This window comes from Suricata suricatta, chromosome 5, assembly GCF_006229205.1.
Source record: "Suricata suricatta isolate VVHF042 chromosome 5, meerkat_22Aug2017_6uvM2_HiC, whole genome shotgun sequence".
Taxonomy (NCBI): Eukaryota; Metazoa; Chordata; class Mammalia; order Carnivora; family Herpestidae; genus Suricata; species Suricata suricatta.
The window spans coordinates 111,442,547-111,460,870 of NC_043704.1; the positions used below are offsets into that span (position 1 = coordinate 111,442,547).

Here is an 18,324-nt window from a genome sequence, read left to right on the forward strand (position 1 = left end):
TAAATGGCTGACTTCCGCTCAGGTCATGATCTCACAGTTAGTGGGTTGAGCCCCACGTCAGGCTCTGTGCTTGGAGCCGGTTTGGGATTCTGTGTCTCCCTCTCTCTCTCTCTGACCCTCCCCCGCTCACGCTGTGTCTCTCTCAAAAATAAACGTTAAAAAAAGAAGATAGGAACGCGACCCAAGCTCCACAGAGCAGCTTCTGAGGCTCCATCTGTGCTCTCGCTCCTCCCTCGTTCTCCCCAGCCCTGGAAATCTCCCCAGTTCCGGGGAAGGCTCGTGGCTTAGGCTGAGAGTTCTGGTAACCACATTCTAATCCCTGAGGTCAACTCTACACTGGAGTTTTCAGTTACATGAACCAATAAATGCTCTGCTTTGGTGGAGGGGCTTAATTCTGATTAGATTTATTATGGTTTGACGAGTTCTATTCTGATTACTGTAATAAAACAAAAAGTATCCATTTTCTCTACTCAGAATTATAAGAATTTAAATAGATTTATTTTATGTAAAAAAATGAAGTTGCCACTACTAAATATAAGCCTATTGCACTCACGTTGCCGGTTTTGTGCTAAGAAAATCCAGCAATTAGAATCAATCATAGACTCAAAGATTTAATATTTTCTTTTAAAACATCCATCTGAAAAGTTAAAAAAAAAAACCATTTTTAGTATTTATTTATTTATTTTTGAGACAAAGCATAAGCAGGGAAGGGGCAGAAAGAGAGTGTCACACACAGAATCTGAAGCAGGTTCCAGGCTCTGAGCTGTCAGCACAGAGCCCAACTAGGGACTTGAACTCACAAACTGAAAGATCATGACCTGAGCTGAAGGTGGATGCTTAACCAACTAAGCCACCCAGGTGCCCCTACAAAGTTTTAAAATATGAACCCAACAAAGGATAACTACACAAATATGCTGTGATAAAACAGATTACTTGGGACAATGAAGTCCTCGATGTTTTTTAGAAACATAATCTTTCTCTCTTCACATTGTTTCCTCTTTGACTTCCAATTTTACTGAATTCTTACTGAGTCATTCAAAAATGTGAAGCAAATGGACACCATTTTCTTCTGTTTCATGAGGTACACTTCTTCCAGGTAGAGTCTTAAGTCTTTTGCATCTGCTCTATGGGGCACTGCTTCTCAGGGTGGACCACGACTGACAGCACCAGCATCACCAGGAGCTGGTCTGAAATGCAAAGTACTGGGTCCCATCTCAGACCAACTGAATCACAATCTCTATGGATGGAATCTAGGAATTTGCCCCAATGATTCTTAGGCACACAAAACGTTTTAAAACTAAGGCTGCAGTATGTTTACATAATTACCACGTTCCTTTTTATTTTGCTCAAGCTTAACACAGACAACAGAAAACATTCTAAAAGCTTTGATAGAGAGCAGGCAACACTCTTTCCACTCTATCTAAGACCAGGTCATATTTTTCTTCAAGATAAATTCAGAATGGAGTCTGTATCTATTTGCTTTTCTGAAACCAAGGGAAAAAGAGCCACAGACCATGGAATGGAAAAAGCCTCACCAGAATTTAAAAAAAATATCTGAACTTTGCTTCCTCTTGTGAGATTGTTAAACTGTCTCCGTCAAGAGGGAAGGTCCTCATATTGTTTTTCTCCAGATTGGGGAATGTCAGTTTACTTTCTCAGGAATTCTGGAGGTTGGGGTAATGACGGACAATGATGTAAACTGTTGCTCTCTGCTCCAACCCAGCCCAGAACTGGACCACAGACCTGCTGTTAGCTCAGCCACACTGAAACACAAGGGGACCAGAAGGCTTGAGAAGCAGCTAAAAGTCCAAGAGCAGTAAGACTTGAGTGCCAGACCGAGAGGGAGGAGGTGAAGTGTTAGCGCTGGTTGGGTTAAAAAGGCGTTAGAAAGAGAACATACTCTTCGATACCAACAATTTTTACAGAATAAAATTTCCTAAATACAGTCATCATGTGAAATGCCCTAGCATAGATTTAATTCCACAAAAGAGGGGTTCCTTTCACATCAGCTCAATATAAGTTTATTTTCACAATGCTATTGTAGTAAGCCACTAAACTTTACAATCCCTTGCACTTTTCTCAAGAGAGTTTTTTTAAAGCCTTAGTATTAAATATCATCAAATCATGCTTTAAAAATCTGCAGGCTAGTTTTAAAATCCGAATTACTTAAAATTATGACAATGATAAAATACCAACCAATCAAGGTCCCAAACTAGTAACATTCAAAGTAAGAAAGAATCATCATTGGAATCTGTTGTGTTTTGGTAACGGTCAAGGCTGACCAACTCCTTTCATTAATATTAATGCCATAAAAAACGGATTTATATTCTGAAGCATATTTTTTGTACATCTTGATACTGAGGTATAAAGCATGTTTTGCCAACATTTTTTTAAATTAATCTAACAAGTAATTTCGTCCACAACAGCAACTGTGGGAAAAACCCCAATAACATTAGCCAAGCTGCTGTAATGTTCTATGGTCTTCTAATTAACATAGCACATAAACATTTATAAACAACACAGTCACACCAATTTGTAAGCAACTAACAAATTCTGAAATGTTAGGAATATAATAAACTAATTCTAAATACTTTCTTTTTAACTTTCCCCTTTGCCTTACTGTGTTTATATTCATGCTTCCCACATATTTTTTCACTAGACTATTAAATCCTAGATTTAAATAAGGTCAAAGATAAAACAATATTGAGATGAGTGTCAACAAAATAAGACACTGAGTTTTATAGCGTCTAAGCCACTTAAAGCTATTCTCCAAAAGACAAGTTATTCACCCAAGACAAACATGAAAAAAAGTTAAAATTTAACCTCAGGTTCTTCAAGGTTGACCTGTCAGATACATGGGAATACCCAAAAATTGAGCCTGGAAAGTCTAAATGCCAAAGGTTAACATGTCACTAGTGGAATGGCCATCAGCTGAAGAAAGACCTTAAACACACTGAGCACGGTGTGCATCCTGCAGAAGACAGGAAGTCTGGGCTAGTACCAATTAAGTTAACAAGGTTTTAAGCCCTAGGCAAAGGTAAAATATTACACCTGAATAATAACCTCTTAGAAACTTCCAGCTTGAACTGTATTGACTCTTGCCATTATAGGAACTTAGGCTAACAGTTCTGCAGTCTTAATTAAAAGGATAAGCCATTAAATCAATTTCCTGAAGTGAATTATCAGGCTAACTTCCCATTAACTAGAGATTACAGTATGTTCCACCTTGAGGCCATAAAATCATGAGGATTACCAGACATTAGTTCAGTGATAAAAGAACTATAAGGTTGTGCTAAGTGTTTGGTAAACCAAATGTTGAATTATCTCATAATTGTTCCTCAAATCACTTTATTTCTAGTAACAAATCTAGACCTACCATTCCTATTCCCATATGGAAGCTAAGATATGCTAAGACCGTTGCTATAGGACTATTTTTCTACATTATGATGCTATTTCTGCTTAATTACTCTTATAGTCTATCAGTTTAAGTTTTTTGTTAAAAAAAAACCTATCTTCTTATAACTCTGGAAAGATATGAAAGTCACTGAATAAAAAATTTTTCAATTTTGTTCCTTAAATATAATAAAACTCTGATATATGATGGTAAACAAGTTAAATTATTAGGCAAGTAATCTCCATTCACTTAAAATTAATGTTGTAAAGAGGTTCAACTGAACTTTGAAATGAGTGAGTTTCAATTATCCTAAAAAGGTAAATGATTTATTATTTGTGTGTGAATCTAAAGTGTGTTCCTTATGAAATAATAAAAAATGAGGGAGACAATTTTAAATATAAGGTTAATAGGTACGCTGGGCAATAAATTCAAACTTTTTATTTAACTTACATCTGCTTAGTTTTTTTTATTGAGTTAAGTATAAAGGCCCAGTTAATCAACTCATTAGATTGGTCAAGGCAAGACACTTGAACTACATAACAGTATTTAAAAAGCAGTTGGTCTTTTAGTAATTCTCTGGTGATCACACACACACACGCACATACACACAAACTGGTAGAGTACTCTAGATATAGGATTTCCCCCCATAATCTCATATAATGCACTGTTCACAATCTGCAATGTTTTGAAAACTATATAAATTGTTCATGGCCAAATTAAAGATGCCTGATAAACTCTTATAAAGTTTTTGGGAACTTCAGCTGTATTCCCAAAAAGATCGATTTTTAAACTATAAAAAAGGAAAATTCATATAAAATCACAACAGATTTAACAGACATCTTTGAAAAGCAAGTCAAATTGTAACTCAATTTTCTATTTTCCCAAATATGACTAAGGAAAAAAAGGTACAAGTGGTAATGTCTACATTTTTTCAAAAATATTAACTGAGCGGATTTGGGGAAGAAAAAAAAGCTATACAGTATTATTGCACTCCACGAATGTGCAGAATTCCAAAATGTGCCAGCACTGAAAAACTGTCTTGCATTGAGGTTTTCCAAGAGGTACAACGAGCCTGCCAAGAAAGCATCTGGTCTGTACTAACAGCTCGCTGTCTTCAGTACAGGCCTTCATAGTGTCAGCCACGCTGCTCTTGCAAAAAATCCCTTAATGTCTGAAAGACATAGACAGAGAAGAATACTTTATTTCAAAACTCACTCTTATAAAATCAACTCATTAATAAGGAAAGAACTGAGAACATCTCTGCTAAGCCAAAGTTAACCAACATTCACCTCTGTGTTCACACACATTTGCTTATAAATTTTCTATCTTGACCATGTTAAAAGAATCTGCATACTCTTAGCAGCTAGTTATTTGCAGGTAAAGGGAAGATATGCATATAAATATTCTAGCGTAATATACCAATTCTGACCACTAGGCATTCACAGTCCAAATAACGTTATAGGCCCAGCTATTATGCCTTGAAGATAAAATTATTAGCACAACCCTACCTTGTTTTGGCAGGTCTAAATGCTCTTGATCACTTAATAAATCTTAATGAAGAAAACATCCATCTATTAAATCTTAGGCTGGTAACTCAGGTGATAATAGATACTACAATATCTAGTATCTTGCTGATTTGTGATGAGAATGATACCTATAGTTATTATATTTTTAAACTACTTACAAAAGAGTTTTCAGTGCTGATAGGTGGGGCTATGATCGGTGATGTGGGATTGAATCCATATGCACATTGAGCTTCATTTCATTGTCAAGAATTTGAACAAGCTGTTGCATGGATGGGAGGTGACCAGATTCCAGCTTGGACCACACAGGAACATCTACAAAAATAAACAGTACCACCCCCTAAAATTAAAGATGCGTCTATAATAAATGTTCATTCTACAAATATTTATTGTCTACATATGCAGCTGGGGATCCAGATGTGAACCCAAGAATTACACTTCTGTAATTACACTGTTACATAATTTACATTCCAGTAGGGGAAATAAAGTGCTATACAAAACAGCTACAATCCACAACTATGAATTAAGAATTAAAACCAGAAGATGCTGAGGGACACAGTGGAGACTAGAAAGACTAGAAAGGAGACTTGCACTTTATTGTTATTAAAAGTGAGAAGTATTATTAAAATTGAATGATACCACTAAAAGTAAGAGCTGAAATATAGGAGAAGGGTGGTCCAAGAGAGGCTGGAAAGGTGAGTGGGGACTAGATCAGAGACAACAAACTATAAAGAGACAGGCAGTGAACATTTTCAGCTTGAGAAAGCATACAGTCTATCACAGCTACTCAGGTCTAATCGTAGTCTGAAAGAAGCAAGAGGCAAAAACCATGTTGGCATGGTTGTGTTCCAATAAAATTTTATTTAAAAAACAGGCAGCAGGACACAGAGTCTACACGGCCATGGTTTGCTAATCCCTAGGCTGCATCATACAGGACCTTGTGGCTATTTTAAATGTTCTGGTCTTTATCTTGAAGACAAAGTAAAGCCACTTAGTGAACAACAGGCAGTGAAGCAATGAGATGAAAATGATGTACATTAAAAAAAAAATCATTCCACAGTTTGGAGCAGGTATCAGCAGATTTTTCTGTAAGAAGCCAGATAATAAATGTTCTAGACTTTACAGATCAAGAGGCAAAACCCAAGATATCACAAAAGTCACCAGAGAACTAAATTTCCACAAAATTTTTGATGAAACTCAAAACCTCAGGTATAATAAACACTAAATTTTGAATTTTATTTATTTCCATGTGTCATGAAATATTCTCTTGATGTTTTGGAACCGTTAGAAAATGTAAAAACTGCTGTCTGCTCGCAGGTCATATCTGATCATCTCTGGCTTAGAGAACATATCGGAGGGCAACGAAGCAATTACGGCTTGGACTGGGATGGTGGTGATAAAGATAGAGAGAAGAGTTTTCAGAAATGTAGAAGGCGGAATTAAGAATCAGACTTAGTAATCCATTAGATATGGGGGGTAAGGCAGAAACTGAAGTTACCCCAGGATTCTGACGTCAGTAACTGCCTAGGAGGATAATGGTGCCATTATAAATAAGTGAGAAATGCCATGGAAGGAGCAAACTGGAGTACACAAGATTTGCAGGAAGCAGAGACAATCAACAGTTTGGGAGTAGGAGTTTACGATTCCCAAGTACAGCACCTAGAAGAAAGATCTAGAGCTCTGTAGAGGACATTCAGGAGTAATCATATGGATATAATTCTCAAGCCAGGGGAGATGAGGCCCATATAAAGTGATACTTCTGCATATTATGGAAAACAGAAAAGCCTAAAGGTCATTATAAATCATTTACAATGTGTTAACAGAATGCAAATTATTCAGAACCCACCATTCAAAGTTATCTCAAATGCACCTGTTGACATACACTGGTTCTCAATCATGTTGCTCAAGAAGAAAACCATCATACATGCATAGACCTAAAAGAAAATATAATTAAGTACAACAGGCAACATTATTTTACAGACAAAACATTACAACTGAAGATACAGTAATCTTTTAAAGATACCATCTCATTTTCATTTAGTAATGGTTGTTTTTAAATCTCTTTTAAATCTATTAAATAAGACTATTATTGCTCTTCTGTATGTTCAGGTAGCATATACAGAATGAGAAAAATGCAACATTAATTCACAGCTTTATGCACACTGAAGAATATATATCCAAAACGTAGAGACAGAACTTCTAGAGATCTCATAATAGCCTTAATAAGTTAAACAAAAGAATACCAGCAGAAGAAGGGTTTATTTCACCTTTTTATAATAAAAGGTATGAATTCACAAGAGACTAGTGATGCAATAAACAGCAACTCCACATATTCAATACAACCTGTCCACATTCCAAACAAATCATTCTGAGTCAAATAAGAAAAAATCGTTAAGAGAAAGCACTCGCATATTGAATTATATTCACTTTCCTTTTGAAGGCGTATCTATACCCTTTCCAAAGAGACTAGACTTTCCTTGGTGGACAGAAAAGTTTAATAAAATCATCTCACTAAATAGCAGGGCAGTGAAAATAACAATTCACAGCAAGCTGTTTCAAAAAAAGCTAATAAAAATGCCCACTGCAAAAGAGAAAGAGCCCTCCTCCCAGTCCAACTTGAACTAGGTGGGCTTTGATTTCATAGAGGTTACTCTCACATTTGGAAACATACGTCTACTTTCATGGGAATAATACCCAAGGAGGTTTCATGAAAGCTACAGCTTTCAAGTATATTCCTCTTCCAGAGATCAACAATTTATATGTCTTCAGAAGTAAAATGCACTAAAGACGGAATCAACAGAATTAATAAATATAACACAAAACATTATGAGTACTTAACTTCTAATTCTTAGTCTTATGCAAATCAATCTTACTAATAACGGGGCAGAGACACAGTTCAGTGAGAGGTGGCATCTGATGATGTTTATTTTAAGAAGCCTTGCCTTTTACTGGAAATAAGTGGGTCCCTAAGAAAAAAAAGTATAGCTCTGTAGGGGTCCACTAAAAGTAGTTTCAGCCTAAGAACTAGAGAACAAGACCAGAAACCAGACTACTTCTTAGAAGGAACCTTAAGAAGCAATCTCATCCAAGAGAGAAATAACACTAGTATTTCTCATAGCAGAAAGACCCTCCAGAAACAGCGATTTTAAGTAAAACAAATGAAAGAAATCTAAAAAGAATGTATGCTACAGCAAGACCCTGCAAAGGAAAAAAGAAATAGCACAAGATTTGTATGTATATTTATACTGATTGAACAGAAGAGTCAAAGGACAAATAAAAACAGAAAATTTTAGTAAGAACAAATCAGTGGAAATCCCATTTTTAATGTGTATAAATCCATTAATACCCATATTGTTTGGTATAAAAGACTTACAGTCTATGTATGTTTTTCTGGATATGATTTGACCTAACCTATATAATCAATATCAGGTATTAAATTATTTTGTGCTGAGGTTCTACTAAAGTCACGCCTCACTATCCTTCAAACAGTAAAAAGATGTGGCGCCTGGGTGGCTCAGTTGGTCAGCATCTTTCGATTTCAGGTCAGGTCATGATCTCACAGTTTTCAAGTTAGAGCCTTGCATGGGGCTCTGTGCTGACAGTGCAGAGCCTGCTTGGGATTCTCTCTCTCCATCTCTCTCTGTCCCTGACCCTTACCCTCTCTCCCATCAAAATGAATAAACCTAAAAAAAAAAATATTAAAGAGATAAGAGCTAGTCATTCTTAATACATAAACATAAAACTAAGGCCAAGAAAAGAAAAACAAATACAAACAAAAAACTAAGGCCAAAAATGGGTAAGTGTCTTGCCCAAAGATTAAATAATGATGGACGCTGAAATAATACATGTAGACAGTGAATCAGCAGTAAATACTTAAAACAAGCCAACAATCCAGTAACTATTTCCACTGACAACCCAAACTATTAAGGTACATACCTTATTTTCTTGGCCCCACTGCCAGATGCTGGGAGCTTGCATGCCAAAGAAAGCAAAAGGATCCTTGCCAACGATTATTAAGCCTATTAATACTAGTTTGAAGACTGACAAGAAAGATGCTATGTGTCTATCAAAAGAAAAAAAAATACACATTCATCAGAAGCCATATTTCTCACCTAATTCAAAAACTTCCTAACCCAAGTATATGGATACAGACATGTTTTAGACACCAAATCTAAAAGTTACTCATTACAACTAGTGAGAAAGATAGTAACTAAAGTTCATTGTGGAGTTTTAAAACAAAATGCTGAATACCTTTTAAGTCAATCAAAAATTAACTTGTAAAATTATATAGCTTTAGCCTTTAAAAATCCTATTAACGCACAGAATTTTATACCACTGACTTTGTATAATAATTTGGGAGTTCTTCATCTACTTCCAAAATAAAAATTATATAATAAGACACATCTTTAGAAGGCTGCTACCTCTGAAAAAAATCCTCCTCTTTTCCTTCTTTCAGTAAAATTCTTCTGTATTTGGATCAAGTAAACTTGCTATTTATAAAAGAGTTTCTCTGTACATTATAACCAACTAAGAAATTATAATAACCAAGAAAAGTTAATTGAACCAATTCACAGAAGTTTACTCACAGAAGTGAAAAAAATCCACTTAAAAATTTTTTTTAAAGTTACTGAAATTTACTTACCTATATATGGGTTGAGGGAGGTAATTTTCTCCTTCAATGCGGATGTCTGGGTACCGCTGGCTTATAACCCGCATGTACTCCTCAAACACCCGCCTGTAACCTCAGGAAACACTGCAGAAAGATAAAAGTGCTTCTGTTAAGTGCTTCAGAATATGCCTACACTTATTTTGCATTTAGACAAAGTCTACATATTGCCAAGGTTAAAAATGTTTCTAACGAACAGTGACAAAGTAATAATGATTGATGTTGGATGACAGCAACATGGAGGTGTTTTCCCAAATCCCATATATTTAAGTCACCTTCCCCATGTATATCCAACTATTATAGAACATTAAACGTTACAGATCTGGGTTACTGTTGGGCAGTAGCAAGTATCTACTCACATATGTCGGCATATTCCGAGCTCTCAAATCACCTTGCTTTTTGGGGGGCTATCAATAAGTATAAACACAGAAATGAAAACAACTCATACGTCTGAAATAGAGACTTGTACAACTGGGGCACAGAAAGCTTACAAAATACCAATGCATGAGACATAAAACTTTGGTTCTCATTCCCACTCTGCCCCTAATGGGCAAACATGCCTGCTCAATCACAATAAAAGTAACCTAAGGAACTCTTAAATCACTTCTTAATCTAAATTTGCTTCTACTTTCCAAAGGAAAATAAAGATTGGGAAGATAATTTTCAGCAAAATGACAGCAATCCATACCATTACTCTAGCAATTAAGTCAACAACATCCAATACTGCCATTAAAATTTCTGAACACTACACTGTGCATATATGACAGACTTTTCCAGTAAGGGAAAAAGACCACCAGAGTGCATATATGGGGGAAAGGAAAACGTTAAGACATTGATGAAAAACACTGAAGACACAAATAAATGAAAAGACATCTCGTGTTCACAGATCAGAATTCATCTTGTTAAAATGTCATTACTACCAAAAGCAATCTACAGATTCAATGGAATCTGTGTAAAAATTCCAGAAATAGAACAATCTTAAAATTTGTATGGCATCACAAACAGAACAGAACAAAATAAAACAAAACAAAAACACCGAATAGCCAAAGCAATCTTGAGAAGAAAGAACAAAGCTGGAGGTACCAAGTTTCCTTATTTCAAACTATCTCACAAAGCTACAGTAATCAAAATTGTACAGCAGTGGCACAGAAACACACACACAGATCAATGGGACAGAGTCAAGAGCCGGGAAATAAACCCACACAAATATGGTCACTTGATTTACAACAAAGGACCCAATGCTGACAAAAGGATAGTCTCTTCAACAAATGGTGTTGGGAAAACTGTCAGCAATATACAAAGAATGAAACCACTATCTTCCACCACACACGAAAATCAACTCAAAACGGGTTTAAGACCTGAAACCATAAACCTCTTAGAAGAAAATATAGTGGGTAAGCACCCTGACATTGGTCTTGGCATGATTTTCTGGATTTGATCCTAAAAGCAAAGGTATCAAAAGCAAAAAATAAACGAGTAGGACTACATCAAATGAAAAAGCTTCTGCACAGCAAAGGAAACTATCAACAAAATGAACAAGTAACCTACAAAATGAGAGAAAATACTTGCAAATGTGGTTATCTGAAAAAGGAGGTTAATATCCAAAATATATAAAAAACTCATTTAACTGAATAGTCAAAAGTCAATAATCTGATTAAAAATGGGCAACCAAGGACAGCAAAAAAATGGCCAACAAAGGGGCACCTGACTAGTTCAGCCGGTTAAGCGCTGAGCCCTTGATTTCAGCTCAGGTCATGATCTCAGTTTGTGAGATGGAACCCCATGAAGGGTCTTGGTATTCTCTCTCTCATCTCTCTCTGCCCCTCCCCTGTTCAAGTGCACCCTCTCTATAAAACAAACATACAAACAAACAAACTTTTTTTAAATGGCCAACAGATACATAAAAAGTGCTCCACATCACTAATCAACAGGAAAATGCAAATCAAAATCACAAGGAGATATAATCCCACACCTGTTAGGATGCCTGTTATCAAAAAGACAAAAGATAATAAGTGTTGGCAAGGATGTGGACAAAAGGGAATCCTTGTGCATTGTTAATGGGAATGTAAATGGTGCAGCCACTATGGAAAACAGTATGGAAGTTCTTCAAAAAATTAAACCCAGAACTACCTTATGATACAGCAATTCCACTTCTAGGCAGATATCCAAAGATATTACTATCTTTAAGAAGTGTCTACATCCATCTTCATTTTAGCATTACTTAACAATAGTCAAGACATGGGGGCCTGGGTAGCTCAGTTGGTTAGGCATCCCACTCTTGATTTCGGCCTGGGTCATGATCTCACAGTTCATGAGTAAGACTGAGCCCCATGTCAGGCTCTTTGCTGACAGTGCAGAGCCTGCTTGGGATTCTGTCTCTCTCTCTCTGTTCTTCCGCCACATGTGTGTGCTTCCTCTCTCTCTCTCTCTTTCTCTCTCTCTCTCTCTCTCAGAATAAACAAACATAAAAAAAATAGTCAAGATATGGAAACAAGTGTCCACTAACCAGATGAATGGATAAAAAAAATGTGGTATAAATACATAAAGGAATATATTCAGAAAAAAAAAATTCTACCATTCACAACAACATGGATGAAACTTGAGGACATTATACGAAGTGAAGTAAATCAGAGAGAGAAACACAAATTGTATAATCTCATATTTATGTGGAATCTAAAAAAGCCATGCTCAGAGTCAGGGAGACTGGGGGTTGCCAGGGGCTGTGGAACAGGCAAAATGGGGAGATGTTGGTCCAAGGATACAAACTTGCAGTTGCAAAACAAATAAATTCTAGGGGTCTAATTTACAGCAACATGACAGTAGTTAACAAGACTATATTGTATACTTGAAAGTTGCTAGGGGAATAAATATTAAATGTTCTCAACTAATAAAGAAGGTAATTATATGAAGTAATGGATGTGTTAACTAACCCTATTGTGGTAATCATTATATACATGTTTATGACATTATCACAAATATACATAATTTCTATTTGCCAATCATACTTCAATAAAGCTGAGAGAAAAAAAGGAGGTAGTACCACCAAGTCAACAGAAGAGCTTACAAACTCAGGTACGATTGTTAAGCATTTAAGTACATTAAATTCTTAGGTAAGAACACAGAAATATAAAGCAATGAAAGTACAGAGGAAGCAGAATCAGTAATTAAGTGATAGTAAAGTAAAATGTAAGGTGCCAGCTTTGCTAAGGAAAACCACTGTCATCAAGAAAAAACATACCAACCACCACCACAGGCGTCAGGCATTAACAGTACATATATTAGTAGATCTCAATTTAAGAACACTCATTTTTCAGGGGGGAAAAAACACAGAAATTCACCTGTTTTCTTTACAATTAATACTTCCTGTACATTCAGAATAAAAATTTCACAAGTGATTAAGTCCCCTAAAAAGAATGAAATTTTTGCAAAAGGAGACAAATTTCTAGAGCTATACTGAAAAGAATTTAAAAATCTCCACATACTTTACTAAACAATTACCTTATCTAATATTTTATAATTACTGTTGTTAGATTCACCAAATAGTAATACTTAGTCACAATTGCTTTCTCTATAAGAAACTTTTAGGGGCACCTGGGTGGCTTAGTCGGTTGAGCCTCCAACTTCAGCTCAGGTCGTGATCTCAGAGTTTGTGAGTTCAAGCCCCACGTTGGGCTTTATGCTGACAGCTTACAGCCTGGGGCCTGCTTTGGATTCTGTGTGTCCTTCTCTCTCCACCCCACCCCTGCTCATGCTCTCTCTCTCTCTCGCAAAAAAATAAACTTTAAAAAGAAAAAGAAAAAAAGAAATCTTTAATAGTGCTTTTATTTTGAGGATATTACAAAAATAATCTAGCTCACCTATATACCTATATGCCTAACTACCTCAAAACCAAGATATGCCCCCTGATTTCAATGCTCTCAACTTTGCATCAATGTTTACAATGGAGTTAATTATCTAAAACGATATTCTCTAACTTTTAATGAAACATTCTGAGAGCAAGAGACAGAGTTAACTGAGTTCAATCTTCCTTTTTTATAGACAAAGGGGAAAATATGAAGCTCAGAGAGATGAAGGAACTTTTCCACAGTTATACATTCATATACTATTAATTCACCCACTCAAATGCTTACTGAATGCCTACTACACATCAAGCACTGTATCAGGCACTGGGTATGGGATTACGAGTGTCACAGATATGGTCCCTGCTCTTACTCAGGGCTGAGAGGCTAGAACATAGACTGTGATTGGAGATCCTAGACCCTTCCACTCGACTCCAATAGAACAGGCTAGATGACACAGAGCTATCCTTCCCTAAGTCCAGGAAACAATTCCCTGTGGTGACAAGGCCACGAGCAAATACCTATACAGTCCAACTCCTGGTGACACAGATCTCCAAGGTTCTTCCATGATGAAGACCTATAGATTCTCCCTCTGAGAGAAATAAAAACTTGTGAGCCCCAAGAAGTCCCTCATATTGCTTTGGAGTTCCAATCCTTAGCCAAGGGAAGCCTAAAGGGGCCCCGCTAGAGAGGTGTACTTAAGTCCAGGCAACATTTCCGGTCAGATGCCTCCTCACCCACTTTTCTGTCTAATGTGCTCAGAAGCCTAATTCTATCCTTGGTTCTTCCAGTCCCAAGTCTTCAGTATAGTCTCAGACCTTCAGATCAAAAGCCAAATAGAGTCAGCTCATACTCTTGAAATCTAAAATGAACTGTAAAACTGTACCTTTCTTCAAATTTCCAGTTATGAAATGCATAAGCCATGAGGATGTAAGGTACAGCATAGTGACTACAGTCAGTAATGGTGTACGGCATATTTGAAAGTAGTTAGGAGAGTGGATCATAAAAGTTCTCATGACAAGAAAAAAATTTATAACTACACATAGGGCGATTGCTTTAACTGGACTTACTATGGTAACCCTTTTGCAATACATACAAATAAGGAATCTTTATGTTGTACAACTGAAACTAACACATTATGTCAATTATACCTCAACAACAAAAAACCCATATAAATAAAATATAAAATAAATAAAATAACATATTTCTGAAAAGTGAAGTAGTTTACAAAACTGACACAACATAGTTTTAGATGAGTTTCCTTACATCTAAGTAAACTTTCTTCTCTATATTTGCATCCAAATTGTAAAAAAAGCTAAGGAAATTTTTTCCTATATAATTGTTTCCCCCAGAGAATTTTTGTTTTGAAATAACAATCTCTACAGCTGACAAATGTTTTCCAAAACAAAATACAACCCGTGTTTATCGAGGTGGGCAAAATGTTAAATTAAAGGCTTACATGGTGAGGAGCCAGTACTCAGTCTACTTCTACTACCGATTTCAGCTCTTTCAACTTATTCCATTCTTTCTGCATCCGTGAGTAAAACTATGACTTCCAGGACACCTCCAACATTTAAGTATGTGAATATGCTAAAAATATGCTGCAGCCAATGTCTCTTCCTCCTGGTTCCTCCTGGGACCAAAGGTCCATAAGAAGTAGACTTAAACTTTGAAATCTTAACATTAATTCCTAATCACTTTGCAAATCTCTTGTAATGTAGAAATATCTTACTATCAATTTAAAATATTTTTTCACAGTACTTTTCTAAAAGAAAACAACGTGCATACAAATGAGATGATCTACATGTAATGAACAGAAAGGGTATTTAGGAAGTAAAGAAAAATGCTTTGTCTGTGCTACTTCAAATAGATTCTGTGCTTTACTACATGTTTATGGTGTCCAGACTCATGAGGGCAAGCACCCCACGTCCCCCCTTCCTATATTCTGTCTGCCCCTAGTTGTAGTCAAATGTTTGCATATATCAAACTTGAGCCCATCACTTGGTTTCAGCTCAGGGTGTGAGCCCCATGTCGGCCTCCGTGCTGACAGCATGGAGCTTGCTTGGGATTCTTGCTCTCTTCTTCTCTCTCTGCCCTGCTCGCTCATGCATGCATGCACTCACTCTCAAAATTAAATAAATTTTAAAAACATTTTTTAAATGAAATGGCAAAATCTCATATATTTATGAAATAAATGCTTATGAGTTCTATTTTTAGGATCTCTTGAATAAGCCTTTCCCTTTTATTTACAATAACCTCCTTGGGCCACCTGGGTGGCTCAGTCGGTTGGGTGTCTGACTCTGGCTCAGGTCATGATCTCATGCTTGTGAGTTTGAGCCCCATGTTGGGCTCTGTGCTGACAGCTCAGAGCCTGGAGCTTTGGATTCTGTGTCTCCCTCACTCTCTGCTCCTCCACCACTTTTTCTCTCTCAAAAACAAACATTAAATTTAAAAAAGATAACCTCCTCTCCAACAGTCCTCTCACCACACACAGGGCTGGATCCTGTTTATATAATGAAACCAACCCCTTGCCATTGTTGACAGTCCAGAAAAATGCAAACCTGTCACAGGAAGCCTTGAGTTACCTGACTGAAAGCAAAGAAATGGATTTTAAAAAGTGACTAACTCCACTAAAGGGAACATTTACCATGTTTAATCTTTCAAAAGGATTGGTAAGTTAATTTTCAGAGAAAAAGAGAAAAATAAAGTACCCTTTATTGAGAAAAAAGTACACGTGAACCAGGGAAGAGTGAATGACATCTCAGACTTTCCAGTTTTCTATTTTAGCCCAACTTGAGGCCCTGCTGCCTCCCTGCCTTTAGGGTCAAGGACTATTCTTTTAATAATTTAAAAAAATTTGTTTAATGTTTTTAATTTATTTTTTGAGAGACAGAGACAGCGCGAGCAGGGGAGAGTCGGAGAGAGAGGGAGACACAGAACAGGAAGCAGACTCCAGGCTCTGAGCTAGCTGTCAGCACAGAGCCCGACGCAGGGCTTGAACCCACGAACTGTAAGATCATGACCTTGACCCAAGCCGGACGCTCAACTGACTGAGCCACCCAGGCACCCCTTTTTTAATAATTTTAAAACGCATTTCCAAAGTTATTGTTCAAACCAATTCAAAAAAGTTTCTGCTACTTGCATTCAACTAATATTTCTCCCATGATGCACCAATAAAATCAGGAAGATATGTTTGTAAATACTGTCCTTTCTAATTGTCTACAGCATTGCTCAGTCCAACAACTCACTGATCATTGAAAGGTGTGTCTTTAAATGTATACAATCTTTACTTCTCTTCGTTCTATTTAGGAGATGAAGTGCTGTAATAATAAACATGTGTCTGCTGCATCACCTGCTCAAAGCGCTTTAAGGAATGAAATCTGCAAGCTATTCTGGATTCTGTGCTTTACTATGTCCATCATGTTTACAGGGTCCTGACTCATGAGAGCAAGCACCCCACTTCCCCCTTTCTATATGCTGTCTGCCCCCCAGTTGTAGTCAAGAAACTACACAAGAAACAAGGTATTCAGGGAGTGAAAAACAGAGTAAAGTAATAAATGTTTTAAAATTTTGCAAACAGGAGTGCTTATACACTATGAAGACCAAAATGTGGCCCAGAACTTGCTCAGTTTTTTTTAAGAAGCTGCAAAAGCAGTACTAAAGAGGTAACAGCATATCAGATTAAAGATTAGTACTGTATGAAATCAAGGGATTTCCCTCCCAGCTACCTTACTCTTAGAACACTATGGTGGCAGTTGCGTGGCACCGGGGTGACTCAGTCAGTTGAGAGTCCGACTTCAGCTCAGGTCATGATCTCACAGTTCGTGGGTTTGAGCCTCGCGTCAGGCTCTGTGCTGGTAGCTCAGAGCCTGGATCCTGCTTCTGATTCTGTGTGTCCCTCTCTTTCTGCCCCTCCCCTGCTCATGTCTATCTCTCTGTATTTCAAAAACAAATAAATGTTAAAAAATTAAAAAAAAAAAAAAGAACACTACAGTAGCCACCACAGTAAAAACACATACACAAAATATGCCTAATGTGGCTTCTAAGATTCCTGGCTTCCTTATGGAGTTTATTCCAAAGATTTGACAAACCTAAAATGTGATTAATATTTCTACTCTCTTCCTTCTTTTGTCTTATTGTTGAGGTCACTAGCTTCTAGTTTCTCTAGACCTTTGGCATAACATTTCAGGCGTTCTGCTGCAGACTATCCCACCAAAAATTTATAAACTGCTTAGTTCATCCGCTCTTCCTGGGTAAGGAATTTAACCTGTTTACTCTTGAAAATACTTTTTGTAAATAGATTTATAAAGTATGTAGTCTCTCAATAAAAATGACTTTACCAAACATTCAATAAATAGTGACATCTGAATTTTGTAGAAATTCTTTGTCTCATCTTAAAATACTTTATATATGATGTCAAGCTTTTATTCTTTTCAATACAGTTTGTAAATCAGAGGTATGATTCACATGCCACAAAATACACCCTCAGTTTATTCTTATCAGTTGTTAGAGAGACTGACAAAAAAATATATTGTGTCCTATGCTGGTTCAATGGCCAAACTAAAGAAGTCTCTGGGCTGCTTTATTGCTTTCCTGTTTGACCTGTATATTCACCTGTTGGTTGTAGACTGATTTCACATGACATTAGAATAAACTCAATTAAAAAAGCCAGGAATCTTAGAAAGAAAACCACCAAGAAAGAAAACCACCAACAGGATACTACGTTGTAATAAGAAGGATGTGTTGGCTTTCAGAGCAGCAGAAAGAGGACTACAGCAGTAAAATGAATTCTCGAAGTTTAGCCCCACCAGCAGAGGCACAGAGGCCAGACCAAGAGTATTACTGATAAGCGTACGTTCAAAACTGAAGTTTTACATGTATTACATTCCACGGCCAACAGCT

General features: G+C 36.7%; 1 protein-coding gene across 1 annotated transcript in view; it reads right to left on the bottom strand.

The window, feature by feature from the left end:
- Positions 1-1,994: 1,994 nt before the first annotated feature.
- SELENOT (selenoprotein T) overlaps positions 1,995-18,324 on the bottom strand; it is a 20,167-nt gene continuing 3,837 nt past the window's right edge. The window contains exons 2-6 of the mRNA XM_029940052.1: positions 9,560-9,670; positions 8,854-8,980; positions 6,764-6,851; positions 5,079-5,232; positions 1,995-4,565 (exon numbers count right to left, since the gene is read on the bottom strand). Of these exons, the coding sequence (XP_029795912.1) occupies positions 5,108-5,232; positions 6,764-6,851; positions 8,854-8,980; positions 9,560-9,670 (451 nt within the window). The 3' untranslated portion in view covers positions 1,995-4,565; positions 5,079-5,107. The remainder of the gene's footprint in view (positions 4,566-5,078; positions 5,233-6,763; positions 6,852-8,853; positions 8,981-9,559; positions 9,671-18,324) is intronic.